The following is a 15,623-nucleotide window of genomic DNA, read 5'->3' on the forward strand; positions in this document are numbered from 1 at the left end:
TACATATGCAATCTAGAAAGACAGTAATGATGAACATTTTTGCAGAGCAGAAACAGAGACACAGACATAGAGAACAAACTTTAGACACAGTAGGGGGTGGAGAGGGTGGGGCAAATTGAGAGACTAGCATTGAAACATATTCATCACTATATGTAAAATAGAGAGCTAATGGGAAGTTGCTGTATAATACGGGTGATTGTCCCAAAAACTCAACCTGGTGCTTTGTGACAACCTGAAGGGGTGGGATGGGGTGGGGGCTTGGGGGGGTGGAGGTTCAAGCAGGAGGGAACATATATATACTAGTGGCTGATCCACATTGCTGCATGGCAGAGGACAACAGAATATTGTAAAGCGATTATCCTCCAATTAAAACTGAATTTTTTTAAAAACAGGATTGGTCCAAAATATTTCTGAGGTCCATTCCGTTTCAAAGTTCAACAACTCCCCGTGCACTTTAAAGGGAAGGAGGGAGCCGCACACTTACCGTTCTGCTCCCTCTGCACGCCGGCCGCCAGGAGATCAGGCTCCCCAAGGCTGATGTCATTGAGCCGGGTCCCCAGGCACTCCATGCAGAGGTGTTTGCACCACTCCTCAGCCTCCAGCTCTGAAAAGAAGCAGGCCATCAGAGTCAGGCGAGGCTGCCTGGGAAGGATGGAGACGACCACTTCCTGAACCAACTACCCAGGCAAGCGGTGAGCCGTAAAAACCCACCTTCAGGAAGCTAGAAAGCTATATTCAAGAAGTGAAATAAAACAATCTCCACAATTGTTGCCCATGATTTGACATTATAACATTGTATCTATTGTATCTTAAAGATATTTTAAGCTATCCCTATATAATTGTGGAGAAGGAAATGGCAACCCACTCCAGTATTCTTGCCTGGAGAATCCCGTGGACAGAGGAGCCTGGTGGGCTGCTGTCTATGGGGTCGCACAGAGTCGGACACGACTGAGGCGACTTAGCATGCATAGAATTTATCTTATTTATAAAGAACAGACTGAGAAGATTTGCTTACTATCCAGTATACCTTAGATTGATTTAGTTTGGGGAGAGAACTTACTTAATTTAAATATTAAATATAAAAATTATGAAGTATATAATATTTAATTAAATATAAAATAAAAATATGGAAGTGGATAGCTGGAAAACGTCAAACTAGACTAAACGCGTGAATGTCTTCCTGAATGTAACACTGGTTTGTGCAGACGGAAGGTCTGACCTTTGAGCCATTCTGAACTGCAGTGGATCACAGATCAACAAAAGAACGTGACCACTTTTGTTTCTACAAACATCAGAAGTGGGCCATCCTTACTTTAAAAAATTAGGAATAGGATATTGAAAATAACTTTCCCCTTTAGAAGACTCCAATTGCCTAAAGATATTAATTAGATCACTCTCTTTTCACTGCTTTTACTCTGCAACTTCTCTGGATCTGTGTTTTTCCTTTGCTGAAAACACGAGAGTATCTCACACCTACACAGAATCCTGTAGTATCAAATGCTTCCACAAACATGGATGAATTTGAACCTAATATAAGACCTAGCTGGGCAAGATGGTTAAGGATTAGTGGCATACCTGGTTTCACATCCTAGCATGGGTCAGCACCAAGACAGAATTGGAAGCAAAGTGTTCTAACTATTTTTATATGCAGAGATCCAAAAGAGTATGAGGTTAGAAATTTGGGGCCAAGCCCCCAAATCGATTCACAGACACTGAATAAGAGCTTTCCATTGAGATCTGCCCAGAGAAGAGAACTCTGTGGGAGACTGCGGGTTCTTTTTATTTTCTAACAATACTCCATGGTCTAGATAAAAGGGGAACGTTTGACTTTTTCATGTAGCATAAATCTGTACTAGAGCCATTTAATATAGATTTCCTTCAAAGCTCTTGTTTCTCTCTGCGGATGACCTTCCAGCGCTTGCCTTGGCATTTTAAATCCCCATAATAACGTCATCTGTGACAAGGTTTCCTGACTCTAGGAATCTGAGCACCAACTTCTCTGCTCCATAGCCAATGCCATCAAACCTGGCTAACACTTTCTCCCTATGCTGGGTCACTCTGCCTTAGCTTTAGGACCGAGTTTGACCAATGAGATGTCAAGCCAAATTTGTCATTTATTTCTACTTTTATCAAGACCATGGAATATTGTTAGAAAGTAAAAGAACACACAATCTCCCACAGAGTACTATTCTCATAAAAACAATAGTTCCCATGTTCCAATCACAAAAATGATTTTTCTTTGCAAAAGTTATGGTTAGTACCCTTCAGGGCTGGTCCTCTGTGGTGTTACTGTGGCTGCCTATGTCAAGGAGAAAGTAGATTCTCACGTGGACTGTCTCCTTGCTCAAGAGGAGTCAGAAGCCGGGTTTGGGAGGTGGGCTTTTCCTCAGGAATCAAGAAAATAATCCTTCCCAATCACTCTATGATGTTGTTTAGTTGCTAACGTGTGTCTGACTCTGTGACTTCATGGACTGTAGCCCATGAGGCTCCTCTACACATGGAATTCTTAGGCCTGAAGTCTGGAGTGGGTTGCCATTTCCTTCTCCAGGGGATCTTCCCAACCCAGGGATTGAACCTGTGTCTTCTGCATTGGCAGGCAGATTCTCTACCACTGAGCCACCAGGGAAGCCCAGGGCTACTATAATGACAAGAAGGCATTGCTGAGATGCACAACTTTCTAAAAAAAACCTTTTTTCTTCTAGCAACAGAATGCCAGCATTCATAGAAAAAATTTATAGAAGCAACAACAGCACATATTGAAACTAATTTTTATTAGGTATTTGAGTTTTGACTTAAATAATTTATGAAAGTTTTGAAAACTTTTCTAACAACGACCAAAATCTTAAGCCAATTTCCACGATGTGTCTCTAGAAGTCCTTGACATTTCTGGGAAGGGAGACAACATGACTCCAGCTTTTTCTTTTTACATTTCAATGTTTTGAATGTTTCTCCAAACTACAATACTTTAAATCACCAGAGAAGTCACATGCAGTTAACACCTCATCTGCATGACTACCCGCTAGTACTTCCAGGACCCCAAAGACAGAAAGAAGAGTATCCACTATGGTATTTGGGGTGAAAATAAAAGTGTTAAGTATGACAAAGCACCCTTGCGCCAACGTTCCCTTTACATGTTTGTGGTCTCATGGCCCACTGGTTCACAGCGTGTGGTCCTAGGAGTCTCATCATCAAGATTTCCTGGGAGTTTGTTGAAACTGGAGGTCTCTCGTCCCAGTTTGTTTGGTCCTCAGCTGTGTCTGAATCTCTGAGACTCTCTGAGGACTCTGGAGGAGAAGGGGACGGCAGAGGATGAGATGGTTGGATGGCATCACCGACTCAACGGACATGAGTCTGAGTAGGCTCCGAGAGTTGGTGATGGACAGGGAGGCCTGGCGTGCTGCAGTCCATAGGATTGCAAAGAGTCGGACACGACTGAGCGACTGAACTGAACTGAACTAAACTGAGGGCTGTGGCTGAGCCTGGAGGAGCTGGGGCTCCAGGACATGGGCTGAGCAGCGAGCAGGGAACCTGCTGAGGGACTTGCAGGGCAAGCGGGAAAGGGAGGGTGTGTGTCTTTGTGTGAGTGTGTATCAGTGCATGTGAGTGTGTCTAAGTGTCTATCAGTCTATGTGCATGTGCATATGAATATGCGTGTGTGAGGATTTGTGAGAGTGTGAGTGATGAGTGGGTCCGTGGCTCTGTGCATCAGTATGTGAGTGCGTGAGGCATTTGTGTCGGACTATGAGTAAGCATTGTGTGTCTGTGTGTCTGCACGGATGTGCTGGAGAAACCAGGCTGCATGGACGGTGGCCAGGACTGAAATGGAGAGGCGGGTCCAGGAGCCACACTGCTGCCCGTGACCAGCGCGGTTCAGCCCCAAGGTCACGGTCAAGTTTGAGAAGCAGCTGGCATTCTGTCCGTCCTCTTCTGGGTTGTGTTTGGTTCAGTTAGATCAGCCCCAAACGTTCACGTCATGTCAAAAGTATTCACCTTTGTAGTCTGCACACTTGATCTAACAGTTTTGTTGCAGACAAGTACATTTGTTTGAGAATTACACAAGGCTTTGCGGTTTAAAATCTGTTTTCGATGGTCACCTTTCAAATAATTATAGCTGTGCTTTTTATTTGTTCTTTCTTAGGCAAATGCTCTGTATTGAAGTCCTTTAATATCTTTTATTGCATGTTAATTTACTTTGTCCCATCATTATTTAACTAGCGTTTTTCTCCCAGTTAACCTTAACTTTCACCTTTCTATTTTCACAGAACTGAGCAGATTAAATACAAAGGCAATAATCTCAACCCACTGCATTTTTAAATAATTATTTTCCTATAAAATTCAGTGCCTTTTGTCTTTGTTTTATCTTTCTTTTTCTCGCTCTACACATAGTGTGTAAATAATTAAATTTCTTCGTGGAGAAATAAAGGCAGAAAATGTTCTAAAACGTTTTCTGCATTTTCCTCTTCATGGTGGAAATGCTTTTTCATTTACATGTCTTTTTCAGGTAGCCTGCAGCTATACTCAAATTCTTAATTCAGATAAATAACTTTTCTCTGGCACAGAAACCTAAATAACATTTTAATTATGTATAGGATTAGTTAAATAGAGCAATCTGGCAATTTCCAAAAAAGAAAAGCTGAAAGATGTTTATGAATAACAAGACAAATAGTAGAGAAGAGAGACTAAACTGAGTGAATTATGAGACAAATGGGCTTATTGATTGTAGGGAAACTGACAATCAGCAGTCCTGCAAAGGAGAGATACAGTCACAGACGGACGGCCACTCCTGAGTGTCTTCCCATCACTTCTGTTTAGAATTCTGGGGAAAGTACAGTTATATTCCTGTGCATAAGAGGAGGTCTTTACACCAGACTCTTAATAAATACTTACTGAACAAATGGTTAAATTTAAGCTTTATTACTTTCACTAAATTTAGGCCTTAGGATAATGACATGAGCGTTAAATGATCCAAAAGGAGCTTTGAAAATGGTGAAAAATTTTCTCCCACATATACAGAAAACAGGCTGTCAGCTAAAATCATATAGCAGAATTAAAAATAGCACCAATTCAGTTTCATGGTAATTTATTGTAAGATGCAGGCAAGACTAGCTTTATGTGGAAATAATAATTTAGTCCTCATTAAATTTGGCTTTTATTGAAAATCTTAGCAAAATGTAGGTAAAATAATACTGCTTTGTCTTCAGCAAAATCAGGAATTTTTAAGCATAATGTAATTTTTATCTGCTGGGCAGATTTGCTATAATTTGATGATAAATGTTGTTTTTGTGTTATTAAAGTCTTCTTAGATACATACTTTTCTGGAAAGTGAAGAAAAAAAATGTCTCCTGATGTAGACTGTTGCTTAAAGACTACAAAGAACTCCCTTATTGTTATTTGAAATTTATAGAGCCATTAAAATATACATTTTGATGACACTTTTCACTCTTAAAAATTGGCACCTACTTGTCACTTAACTGGCCTTATGGATGCATTGTGGACTTTTCTGTTTCTTTTACTTTTTCTGTAGTAGGAAGAAAGAAGCCAGTGACAACCGACCTGCTCACTTCAGCAAAGACGAGAAGGCTGAGCTCACAGGAATGACCCCATCTGCTGAGGTCCGACGGCCAGGACTGATCAGTTTGGGGATGTGGAACTTCTTGTTTTCTAAGAGCTCCTTCTTTGTTTAGTTCCTTCAGACCCAATTTTGGATTGCACATCTTTCCTCTACATCTCCATTTCATTCTGTGTTTACTGTTATCATAGCCTTTATGAGGTGGTATAGTGGTTTAGTCATGTCTGGCTCTGCGACCCCATGAACTCTAGCCAGCCAGGCTCCTCTATCCATGGGACTTTCCAGACAAGAACACTGGAGTGGGTTGCCATTCCTTACTCCAAGGGGAACTTCCCGACACAGGGATTGAACCTGGGTCTCCTGTATTGCAGGCAGTCTCCTGCATTGCAGGCAGGTTCTTTACCGACTGAGTCACATGGGAAGCCCCATAGCCTTTATACCACTGAGCTATCTGTCTGTCCTTCCAACCAACATATTCTGATACTGGAGTGAGAGAGACACTGATATAGTCTAGAGTGGGTGCAGCACTTGGATATGCAAACTAATAAATAAATGTGGAGGGACTTCCCGGTAGTCCAGTGGTTGAGAATCTGCCTGCCAGTGCAAGGAAAACGGGTTCAACCCCTGGTCCTGAAACATTCCACATGTCACGAAGCAATTGGGCCTGTGCGCTGTAACTGCTGAGCCACGCTCACTAGAGCTGGCGCTCTGAGACTCGAGAAGCCATCGCAATAGGAAGTCCACGTGCTGTGACCAGAGAAAGCCCGCGTGCAGCAATGAAAAAGACTCAGCACAGCCAGAATGAATAAATGGATGAGTAGATAAATAACTGAAAAAAGACTCGTGTTGTATGAAAGGAGAGAAGGTGAGCACTCCCCTTGACAAGGATGGAAGAGGCTCTCGGGCCTGACAACACACATACGGTTAAGGCATTGCCACCTACTTCGTGGCATCTAACCACTGTTTTTACACAGATGTACAGAACAGACTTTTGGACTCTGTGGGAGAAGGCGAGGGTGGGATGTTTTGAGAGAACAGCATTGAAACAGGTATATTATCTAGGGTGAAACAGATCACCAGCCCAGGCTGGATGCATGAGACAAGTGCTCGGACCTGGTGCACTGGGAAGACCCAGAGGGATCGGGTGGAGAGGGAGGTGGGAGGGGGGATCGGGATGGGGAATACATGTAAATCCATGGCTAATTCATGTCAATGTATGACAAAAACCACTACAATATTGTAAAGTAATTAGCCTCCAACTAATAAAAATAAATGTAAAAAAAAAAAAAAAGACTCAGCACAGCCAAAAACAAATAAATGAACGATTCACTAAATAATTTTTTTTTTTTCTAAAGAAGAGCTTTTGTCTTAGTCACGTTCTCAAAAGGCCTAAAAGCAATTCCTTTCTACGAAGCAAATGTGAAGTACTTGGGAGCAGAAAGGAAAACATTTAAGAGGAGAGCCGCGTGTTGGAATATGGAAATGTTGCCAGTGCTGTGGTTAGCTGTGGAAGACTGACAGAAACCACACAGAGCTCTGAGACAGTTTCTCTTGGCGAAGCGCAATTTATTACAAAAAGCCTTGACAGCTGCTCAGAGTATGGAATGGTACTTGGTCAACAGCCCCAGTGAACCTGGGCTTGTGTTATCCTCAGAGCTCCCAGAACAGAATGCAGCCTTGCCGGCACTTCAGTTTCTGTGCAGTGAGCCTGCTGTTGGACTTCTGTCCTTTAGAATTCTAAGATGATGAATCTGTTTTGGTTTAAGCTGCTGCATGTGGTATCCTTTTTAATGTAAGAAACTGAACAAAACAAACAACAAAGGACAATTAGTCTCTTCCTTTCTACCAGGAAAACCTCTAAGCAAGCAAATTAATTTAAGGGGATGTGATCTGTGAAAAATTAGGAGGGCATATAGATCTGGATGGAACATGATGTGATTACATCTGCTTGAAGCTTAAGAAATAAAATAATGAGGAAAGATTTGCTGCTCAACAGTGGGGTCAGGAAGTCTCAAAACAGGATGCAAGAAGTGCCAAGAATTAACCAAGAAAAAGCAGGGGGTTGGTGGAGGGATGCTGAAAGAGGACTGAGGCGAGGTGGGGCAATCACTGGAAAGGTGAAACTCAGCTTGAGTCTTAAGATTCAAGACAGGACTGGGTAACTGGATACATGATCTACAGGGAAGGGATGTAAAGGATGAAGAGACATCAGATAAAAAAAAGGCTAATGTGACTTAAAGGGACACTCTGGGTTTAGAGGATCAACAGTGGTTTTTGTGGACAGTCTTCCAATTATATAGCCTTTCAGGGAGGAAAAAAAAAAGGCCAAAAAGAAGAAGTAGCCTTCAGAGCAACTGGTCGGGGGAGAGGAAAAGAAGAAAAAGTAGAAAATTTATGTAAGTGATACCCTGCAGTATTTGTCTCTCTCTGCCTGGCTTATGTCATTTACCACAATGCCTTTGAGGTCCATGTTTTCACAAATGGCAGCACTTCCTTCTTTTTAAAGGCTGAATAATATCCCATCACATATGTAGCACATTTTCTTTATCCGTTCAACTGTCAATGGACACTTAGGTTTTTCCATACTTTGGCTTTTGTGAATAATGCTGTCATGAATAGGGGAATAAAAGTATTTCTTTGAGATAATGATGTCTTTTTCTTTAGATATATAACCAGAAGTAAGAAATGACAACCCATTCCAGTATTCTTGCCTGGAGAATCCCATGGACAGAGGAGCCTGGTAGGCTCTAGTCCGTGGGATTGCAAAGAGTCAGACATGACTAAGTGACTGAGCGTCAGCAGGCAGGAATATAGATCATGTGATGGCTCTGTTTTTAATGTCTTAAGGAATTTCCACTCTGTTTTCCATGGTGTGTGCACCAAGCTGTATTCCTGCCAACAGGATGTGTATTCTCCACATCCTGGCCAGCGGAGAATTCATTATCTCCTGCCTATTGCATATATGGTCAAGTTAATTTTCTAAAAAGGCACGAAAAATACACAAAGAAAAAGTTCTTCTTTATTGAAGTGAACTTCATAATTCCGGTGAATGAGATTGAAGATCCTCTTACGCTTAGATTCAGCTAAACCTACCACCTCAAAATAGTTAAATATCCTCACATTCTGAAAACATTCTGCTGCATTCATTCACTCATGATCTAAAAGTAGAAATGTAAGACCACGTGGCTGCCTTTGCTTGCAGTGCCTCCGGATACCCGTGCTGGAGTAAACCACCACCACAGAGGCTAACGGCAACGATCTGAGTACAGATTTGGCAGCCAAGAGAGGACCATGGAGACTCCTCTAATTCTGAAAGGGAGGCGCCACACACCCTATTCCTCACGCAAGCCAAGGGAGGGTGTGCTTCTGTGCATCTCTGGGTGTGTGTGAGGGGAGGCTGTGTATCTGTGGTGAGAGAACCTCTCCTACATATGAGTGGCTGAGGCTGTTGTTTTCACTCCTGGGCTCAGAATCTCCTTATTGAATTTGCTGTTATACATACTTGTCAGTTGCATGAGGAGAAGGACTGGAAGGAGACCCAAAGCCGGCATTGAAGGCCAACGGACATTCTCAGACAATGGACGGCAAAGATAAAACTTTGGTGCGTCCCAAGTGGACCCTGCTGAGGTCCAAGAGGGCTGCCTGCCGGCTGGACAGGAGACCCAGCGACAGGAAGCTCTGCACACACCCTGGTGGGGGTCACTGGCAGGGGTCAGCAAGGGACGCTCGGTGGTCGAGTGCAGGGAGGTGGCCGTCTGCTCGAAGAGCTCCCAAGACCCACCCGAAGAGACCCTGCGGCTCAGAGTCCACGCGTGTCTGCGGCTCCCGTGCTGGCCGATCAAACAGGCGGTGGGGTCCCTGCTTCCATCCTTCTTCTCCGGACCCAACACTACAGTGAAGCCAGCATGTGGGGGTGAGGAGACCACAGAGAGATTACGCCCCATCTTCCCTGAAGCCTGAGTTGGGGAGAGGGATCTGCGATCTAAGTCAAAGTCTGGCAGGCCTGGATTTTAAGACCAAAGTGAGCCAGGAAGGAGCTGGGAAGGGCAATGTGACAAGAGACAGCGGAAGCTACACTGAGAGAAAACACCAACCCTCCCAGAATGCGGACTCTTCACTGCAGGTTCCCCAGTCACATTCTGATCGAAAAGGAAATATCCTTGCTTAAAGGAATTTCCTTAATGGTTAGCAAGAAAATATAATAAAATGGTGCTTTAAACTATGAAGAGTTTAAAGAGATTTTATATAAGAATAGAGAGGCTTAACAGACAAAATTGGTCAGGAAATATTCTCTGACATTAAGATTGCGATTTATTAAAAGCTCCACTTCAGTCAGTATAAAACACATGACTATTTCAGGCAGGAAAGGATAGCAAAATTCCCCAATTCTCTTTGGAAACGTTTTGTTGTTTAGCTGCTAGGACCTGTCTGACTCTTTGCGACCTCAGGAACTACTGAAGCCAACAATCTCCCCTGTTCTCCACTGTCTCCCGCAGTTTGCTCAAATTCACATTCATTGAGTAGGTGATGCTATCTAACCATCTCAGCCTCTGCCACCCTCTTCTCCTTTTGCCTTCACTCTTTCCCAGCATCAGGATCCAAGGGGCTCTCAAGGGTCTTCTATCCATCTCCAGAATGTCTTAGTTAAACATTTTCCAGACAGCGGTGCTCCACAGTGTGTCTGTACTGTCAAAATCAACCTGAGGATAACACATGGACCTTCCAGTTATTATCTCTCACTGGCGCCTGTTTTCACATCCCAGGTGGATTTTAGATTGAAGAGACTTCCTATGCTCAACTGACTTGTGGATTTTAAATTCTCTTGTGGGATCTTAAAATAAAACTAGGGAAGCCACGGCCCCAGAGCAGAGCAGGACTTGGAGGATGGGGTGAATGCAAGATTGCTTCTGAGTACAGCGTGGTTTAGGGATTTCCCTGGGACCAAAGGGATTGGCTGAATCCATTCCACTTTTTAACCAAGTCCCTAAGGGGGACATTGCCCAGCATATATGCAGGTACAAGTTGGCTTTCACTTTCTTGTCTTTGTTAATAACTGCACTATCTTTTAAGTGACTTAAGAACCAAAACACTGTTCCAAGGAGATAGCATGAAATAATTTCCAAGCGGCTTAGGGATGTTTCCAAAAAAACACATTCTTTCATTTTCTTCATTAGCTTTGAACTAGGATGAAAAATGTCACCTTCAAGGCTGGATCCACCCTACTGCTTAAATTCATTTGTCCTCAGTAAGTATTTCTATGAAAGCAACTATTTTAACTTGGCTGAAGGTCGGTTTTGTAGCAATATGTTTAGTATGGCTGTTTAATTATTGTAGAGTTGCTAGAGAACTCTGTATTGTAGAGTTGGTGGAATTGTAGAGAACAATGCTACATTGACATGGCACAAGAGATTAATTTTCAAATCATTACCACTTTGCTTATGTATGGATCACAGTTGATTTTTTCCCTAAAGTACAGATTTTCCACCTGATGATAAAAAGTTTCAAGCCAACTGATGCACACTCATGCAAAATTTGGTTTGGTTAAAATGAATCAATGTGAAACTGTGTACAAATATTTTCTATTCAAAAGAAATCATCTCTCAACAAAGACTGGAAGATAAAAGATCTAAATAAACAAGAAGGAGAGAGCTTAAAATTTGGAGAATATAGTTAAGTTAGAAGAAAAACATTTTCAAAGACAGACTCTCTTTACAGGAAATGGCAGTAAAGAAAGCAGTAAGTTGTATCAGGATCAAGCATTTAAAAGTATCTAAAAGTACATGCTGATTAAAACCTGAGTTTCAAGACAGAGTGTGGGAGAAAGGAGAGGAGAGACAGAAGAAAACAAAGACTTGCTCCTGGAATTCTGAATCAAAATGCTTTGGAAGGATTCAATCCTGGGTTTATTTAGAAGAACTAAGTTGAAAATAGGCTAGCTGTTTCTCTTCCGATTACTGTTTGTGCTAAGTCCAGAAGTCAGCGCCTTCAGAGTGGTCAAGAGGTGAGTGTAATTCTGATTCGGACAAATGAGTAAGATGTCTGTAATGTGCATTTACAGCCTGGGGTGATGGATGACAATCTGTGATGTATTTTATGCACTCTTTCTAGTTTTCCTTCACACTGTATCTGTGTTTTTATTCAGTTTTAAAAGTTAACCCACTAAATTAAGGTTATAATTTAATGAGCAATTATTTTAGGCAGGAAAATCAAAATTAACTAGATGATAACTAATTATATTACATTTTGATATTTCCTGATAAAAACGAACTAAATTTTACAACCATCATCCCAACGACTGCACAGAGAGAATTTTGACTTTCTAGAGTGTAGTGGGGAGGGGCTCCACTTTAGTTCTTTTACCTTCTGACCCCCTCAGCCAGCCTGCACACATAGCACCATGAATCTGTTCTCTCTCTACAAGCCTGCTTTGCTTTTTTGTGTGTTTCATTTTTAGATTTTACATATAAGAGATCATAAGGTGTTTGTCTTTTTCTGCCTGACTTATTTCATCCAGCACAATGTCCTCGAGATCCATTCATGCTACTGCAAACGGCAGGATTTTATTATTTTTTATGGCTGAATAATATTCACACACACACATATATATACACACATGTACATATACCTATACATATATATATATATAGCTATCCAGTCTTCCCAAAATCTATTGAAGAGACTATTCTTTCCTAATTAGAGAGGGGTTCTTCCTGAAATTTTAGTTCTGATGATTGTATTGTTTGAGAGAGAAACATGAAATTATTTTAGTGATTGTATTAGGATCAAACTCCCCACAAACGCCAACGTCCCACATTGGTTTGCTCCATCCTAAAACAGACAATGAGAGAGAGAGGATGCCAGCCTCTTTGAGATTTGTATTTTGGAGTAAAAACTTACAAGCTGGTGTTAATCTTCCCAAGCAGAGATACTGCAGCCTACTCCCCTTCCTCTACAAAGTAACACCTTTAGCTGTTGATTCAAGTCCACGTCCCCAGATATGAACAAGTGGTGTCCCTTCCAGGCTGTCACGCACAGTGTCTGTCTCAGAAGTGCAGAAAACATCTAGAAGAGATTTAAAAGTGGCCTTCAGGGCTGCCCTGGCGGCTCAGATGGAGAAGAATGCTCCTGCAACGCAGGAGACTGGGGTTTGATTCCTGGGTCAGGAAGATCCCCTGGAAAAGACAATGCAACTCACCCCAGCATTCTTGCCTGGAGAATCCCATGGACAGAGCAGCCTGGTGGGCTACAGAGTTGGACCCGGCTGAACGACTATCGCTTCCGGAAAGGAAGGACGCTGGGGCCTTTCCTGTCAGCTGGCGGCTCGCGCATCTGTTTCTCACACGCGGTACAGCCGCTCCCAAGCGGACCTGGGGATGCGCTGAGGGGGAAGAGACTCCACAGCAGAGGCGCCCCTCCGCTCCTTACTCGTCAGGGACACGCCCCGAGCCTCCGCATCAGCCGACCCAGTTCTGCCCTTCACTGCTCATAACGCAACCCGGGATTTCTACTGTTCATCCAACTATGCTTAAAACTTGGCACTTACTCAATGTCCAGAAAGAGAGTCTCCTAGCAAGTAACTGCAGATCCACCCAGATTGAGGTCCCTTTAGCCATTTCCCAGACACACCAGGGCTGTAAAGCTCCAGGCGGTGCGTGCCACTGCAGTCGGAGGCTCTTACTACCCTCACCGAGTTTAACGGCCGGCCTGCCCCTGTCCACAGCGCCCTTGACTTTATCTCAGGTGGCTTAACTGACAAAATTCCACTGGTAAACGTGAGCATTGTGCATACTCTCTCAGGGAATTGACTCTTAAATAAAAACACAAAGGAATATATCATGCAGAAACACGTACCATTTTGTGATTATCTTCTTTTGCAAAATGACAGCATGTATAGCCTTCTTTCCCAAGTGTTCCTGGTCACTTACTCTCCCTCTTACGGACCCTATTTTTTAATACTTTAACCTGCCTGCTTTTTAAAACAATCACCTTTTGTAATAGGAAAGCCTGGATGTTGCTAGTTTCTTCTGAAAAGTCAGAAGCAGAGAAAGTGGAGGTGGACCCACGGGGTTAGGAGCTGGGGTGGCGGGAACCCGGCTGCCAGGAGCCCCCTTTCCGAGTGGATTTGGGGGCAGCCGAACCAGATGCAGTGATTGCACATGTAGAGAGTTCTACCATCCGATTGCAGAGTATGAAGGAAGCTTTCAAACTGTGTGTATTTGCTTTTAATATGTTTTCAAATGTTCAGAGTAGGAAAAAGTATCCCCTTAAAGGAACTAGAGGGCATTGGAAGGACTGATGCTGAAGCTGAAGCTTCAATACCTTGGCCACCTGATGTGAAGACCTGACTCAATGGGAAAGACCCTGATGCTGGGAAAGATTGAAGGCAGGAGGAGAAGGGGACGACAGAGGATGAGCTGGTTGGATGGCATCACCGATTCGATGGGCATGAGTTTGAGCAAGCTCCAGGAGATGGTGAAGGATGGGGAAGCATGGCGTGCTGCAGTCCATGGGGTTGTAAAGAGTTGGACACGACTGAGCAACTGAACAACAAGGTACAAATCATCTTTTTTCATTCCTTTTGTTTCCATCACCTGGGACCTAACTTGTGTGTGTGTTTGTCTTGTAAGAAGCATAAAACCAGATTTTTCAAACCAATGTGATATCTCTTTAAAAACACAGGCAGATATTTATATTTATTTGGATTTTTATCAACTGTTTCAAGTTTTCCACTTGCAACTGCCCCCTCTCCTGGCACCTTTCCTTATTCTCTTCTCTACCAGAGGTTCTCAGACTTTGCTGAGCCTTCGAGTCACCTGGAGAGCTTGTTCAGTGGATTCTTCGACCCCCACCCACAGCGGTCCTGATTCAGCAGTTCTGAAGTGGGGCCTGAGAACCTGCACTCCTTACAAGTTCCCTGCTATGCTGCTGGTGTGGAGACCACACCATCCTATAGCATTGGCTGCATTTTCTTTATTTTCCACCCTTCTCATGTAGAAGAAAAAGGTGATCTTAAAACACTTCAATAATTTCCTCTCCTCTTTATACCATATTATCTTCCAACATTTGTAACTTATTTTAAGTCTCCTATCTTTAAAGTCCTAAAATAGTGATTATTTTTAGCATTTTATATACAAGTTACTCCAAATTTAGCAATTGTTTATTTATATTCTTAGCCAACATTTATTGGACTTGTATTAATATTATTAACATGTGAAAGTGCTTTGCAAGTATTGACTTGTTTCCCTCTCACAAGAAACTCATGATGCAATTGCTATTATCACTTTCATTTTTACTTTATATGTAGAAACTGAAGCACAGAGAGGTATGTGATTTTCCTCTTAGCCACACAGCAAGGCTGACTCTGGCACCTATATCCTTAACCACTCTCATCACTGAGACTTGCAACCTTCTTTCTGTTTTCAGTCTCGTTCTTCCTAAAGAATACATTTTTAGTTCTTCTTTCTGTGAAGTGTCAGGTTAAAACATTTCCTTAGTTTTCATATTTCTGAAAATGTCTCTCTACCTTCACTCTTGAATGACATTTTGACAGTTATTTTTCTCCAGCATTTAAAAAATATTTTTCTAGTGTCTTGCTGTTGATATTAAGGTCATCTATTCATCTGCCATTTCTTGCTAAAGGTAGTCTGATTTTTTGGGGGTGTTGCTATTAGGATTTTTTTGCTTTATATTTAATCTTGCACAGGTTGGCTTGATGTTAACGCTTGAAGACACATATCTTTCTTCAGCTCTGAGTTTTTTTCAGCTATTTTGAGTTTTGGCTCTCTCCTATTCACTCTGTTCCTTTCTTGGAAATCTTGTCAGAGGTATGTTAAGAATATTTTGGATAATTGCTTTCTCTTTTAAAGAAAGTTATGTCCCATAACCTAATATTCCTGTCTCTTCACATTTTGTGCTGCATTCCTGATTTCCTGTACCATACAAAAAAGATCTTCACGACCCAGATAATCATGATGGTGTAATCACTCACCTAGAGCCAGACATCCTGGAATGTGAAGTCAAGAGGGCCTTAGGAAGCATTGCTACGAGCAAAGCT

General features: G+C 42.4%; 1 protein-coding gene and 1 non-coding gene across 2 annotated transcripts in view; one reads left to right on the forward strand and one right to left on the reverse strand.

Moving 5' to 3' along the window:
* The window catches only part of DOK6 (docking protein 6), a 393,486-nt gene that overhangs the window by 167,587 nt on the left and 210,276 nt on the right, over positions 1-15,623 (reverse strand). Inside the window, exon 4 of the mRNA XM_043888767.1 lies at positions 485-604. Within this exon, the coding sequence (XP_043744702.1) occupies positions 485-604 (120 nt within the window). The remainder of the gene's footprint in view (positions 1-484; positions 605-15,623) is intronic.
* LOC122685100 lies at positions 6,413-6,538 on the forward strand. Its single transcript, XR_006338270.1, has one exon. It is a non-coding gene; the product is annotated as a U6atac minor spliceosomal RNA (small nuclear RNA).

The sequence above is a fragment of the Cervus elaphus genome, chromosome 27, assembly GCF_910594005.1.
Source record: "Cervus elaphus chromosome 27, mCerEla1.1, whole genome shotgun sequence".
Lineage (NCBI taxonomy): Eukaryota > Metazoa > Chordata > Mammalia > Artiodactyla > Cervidae > Cervus > Cervus elaphus.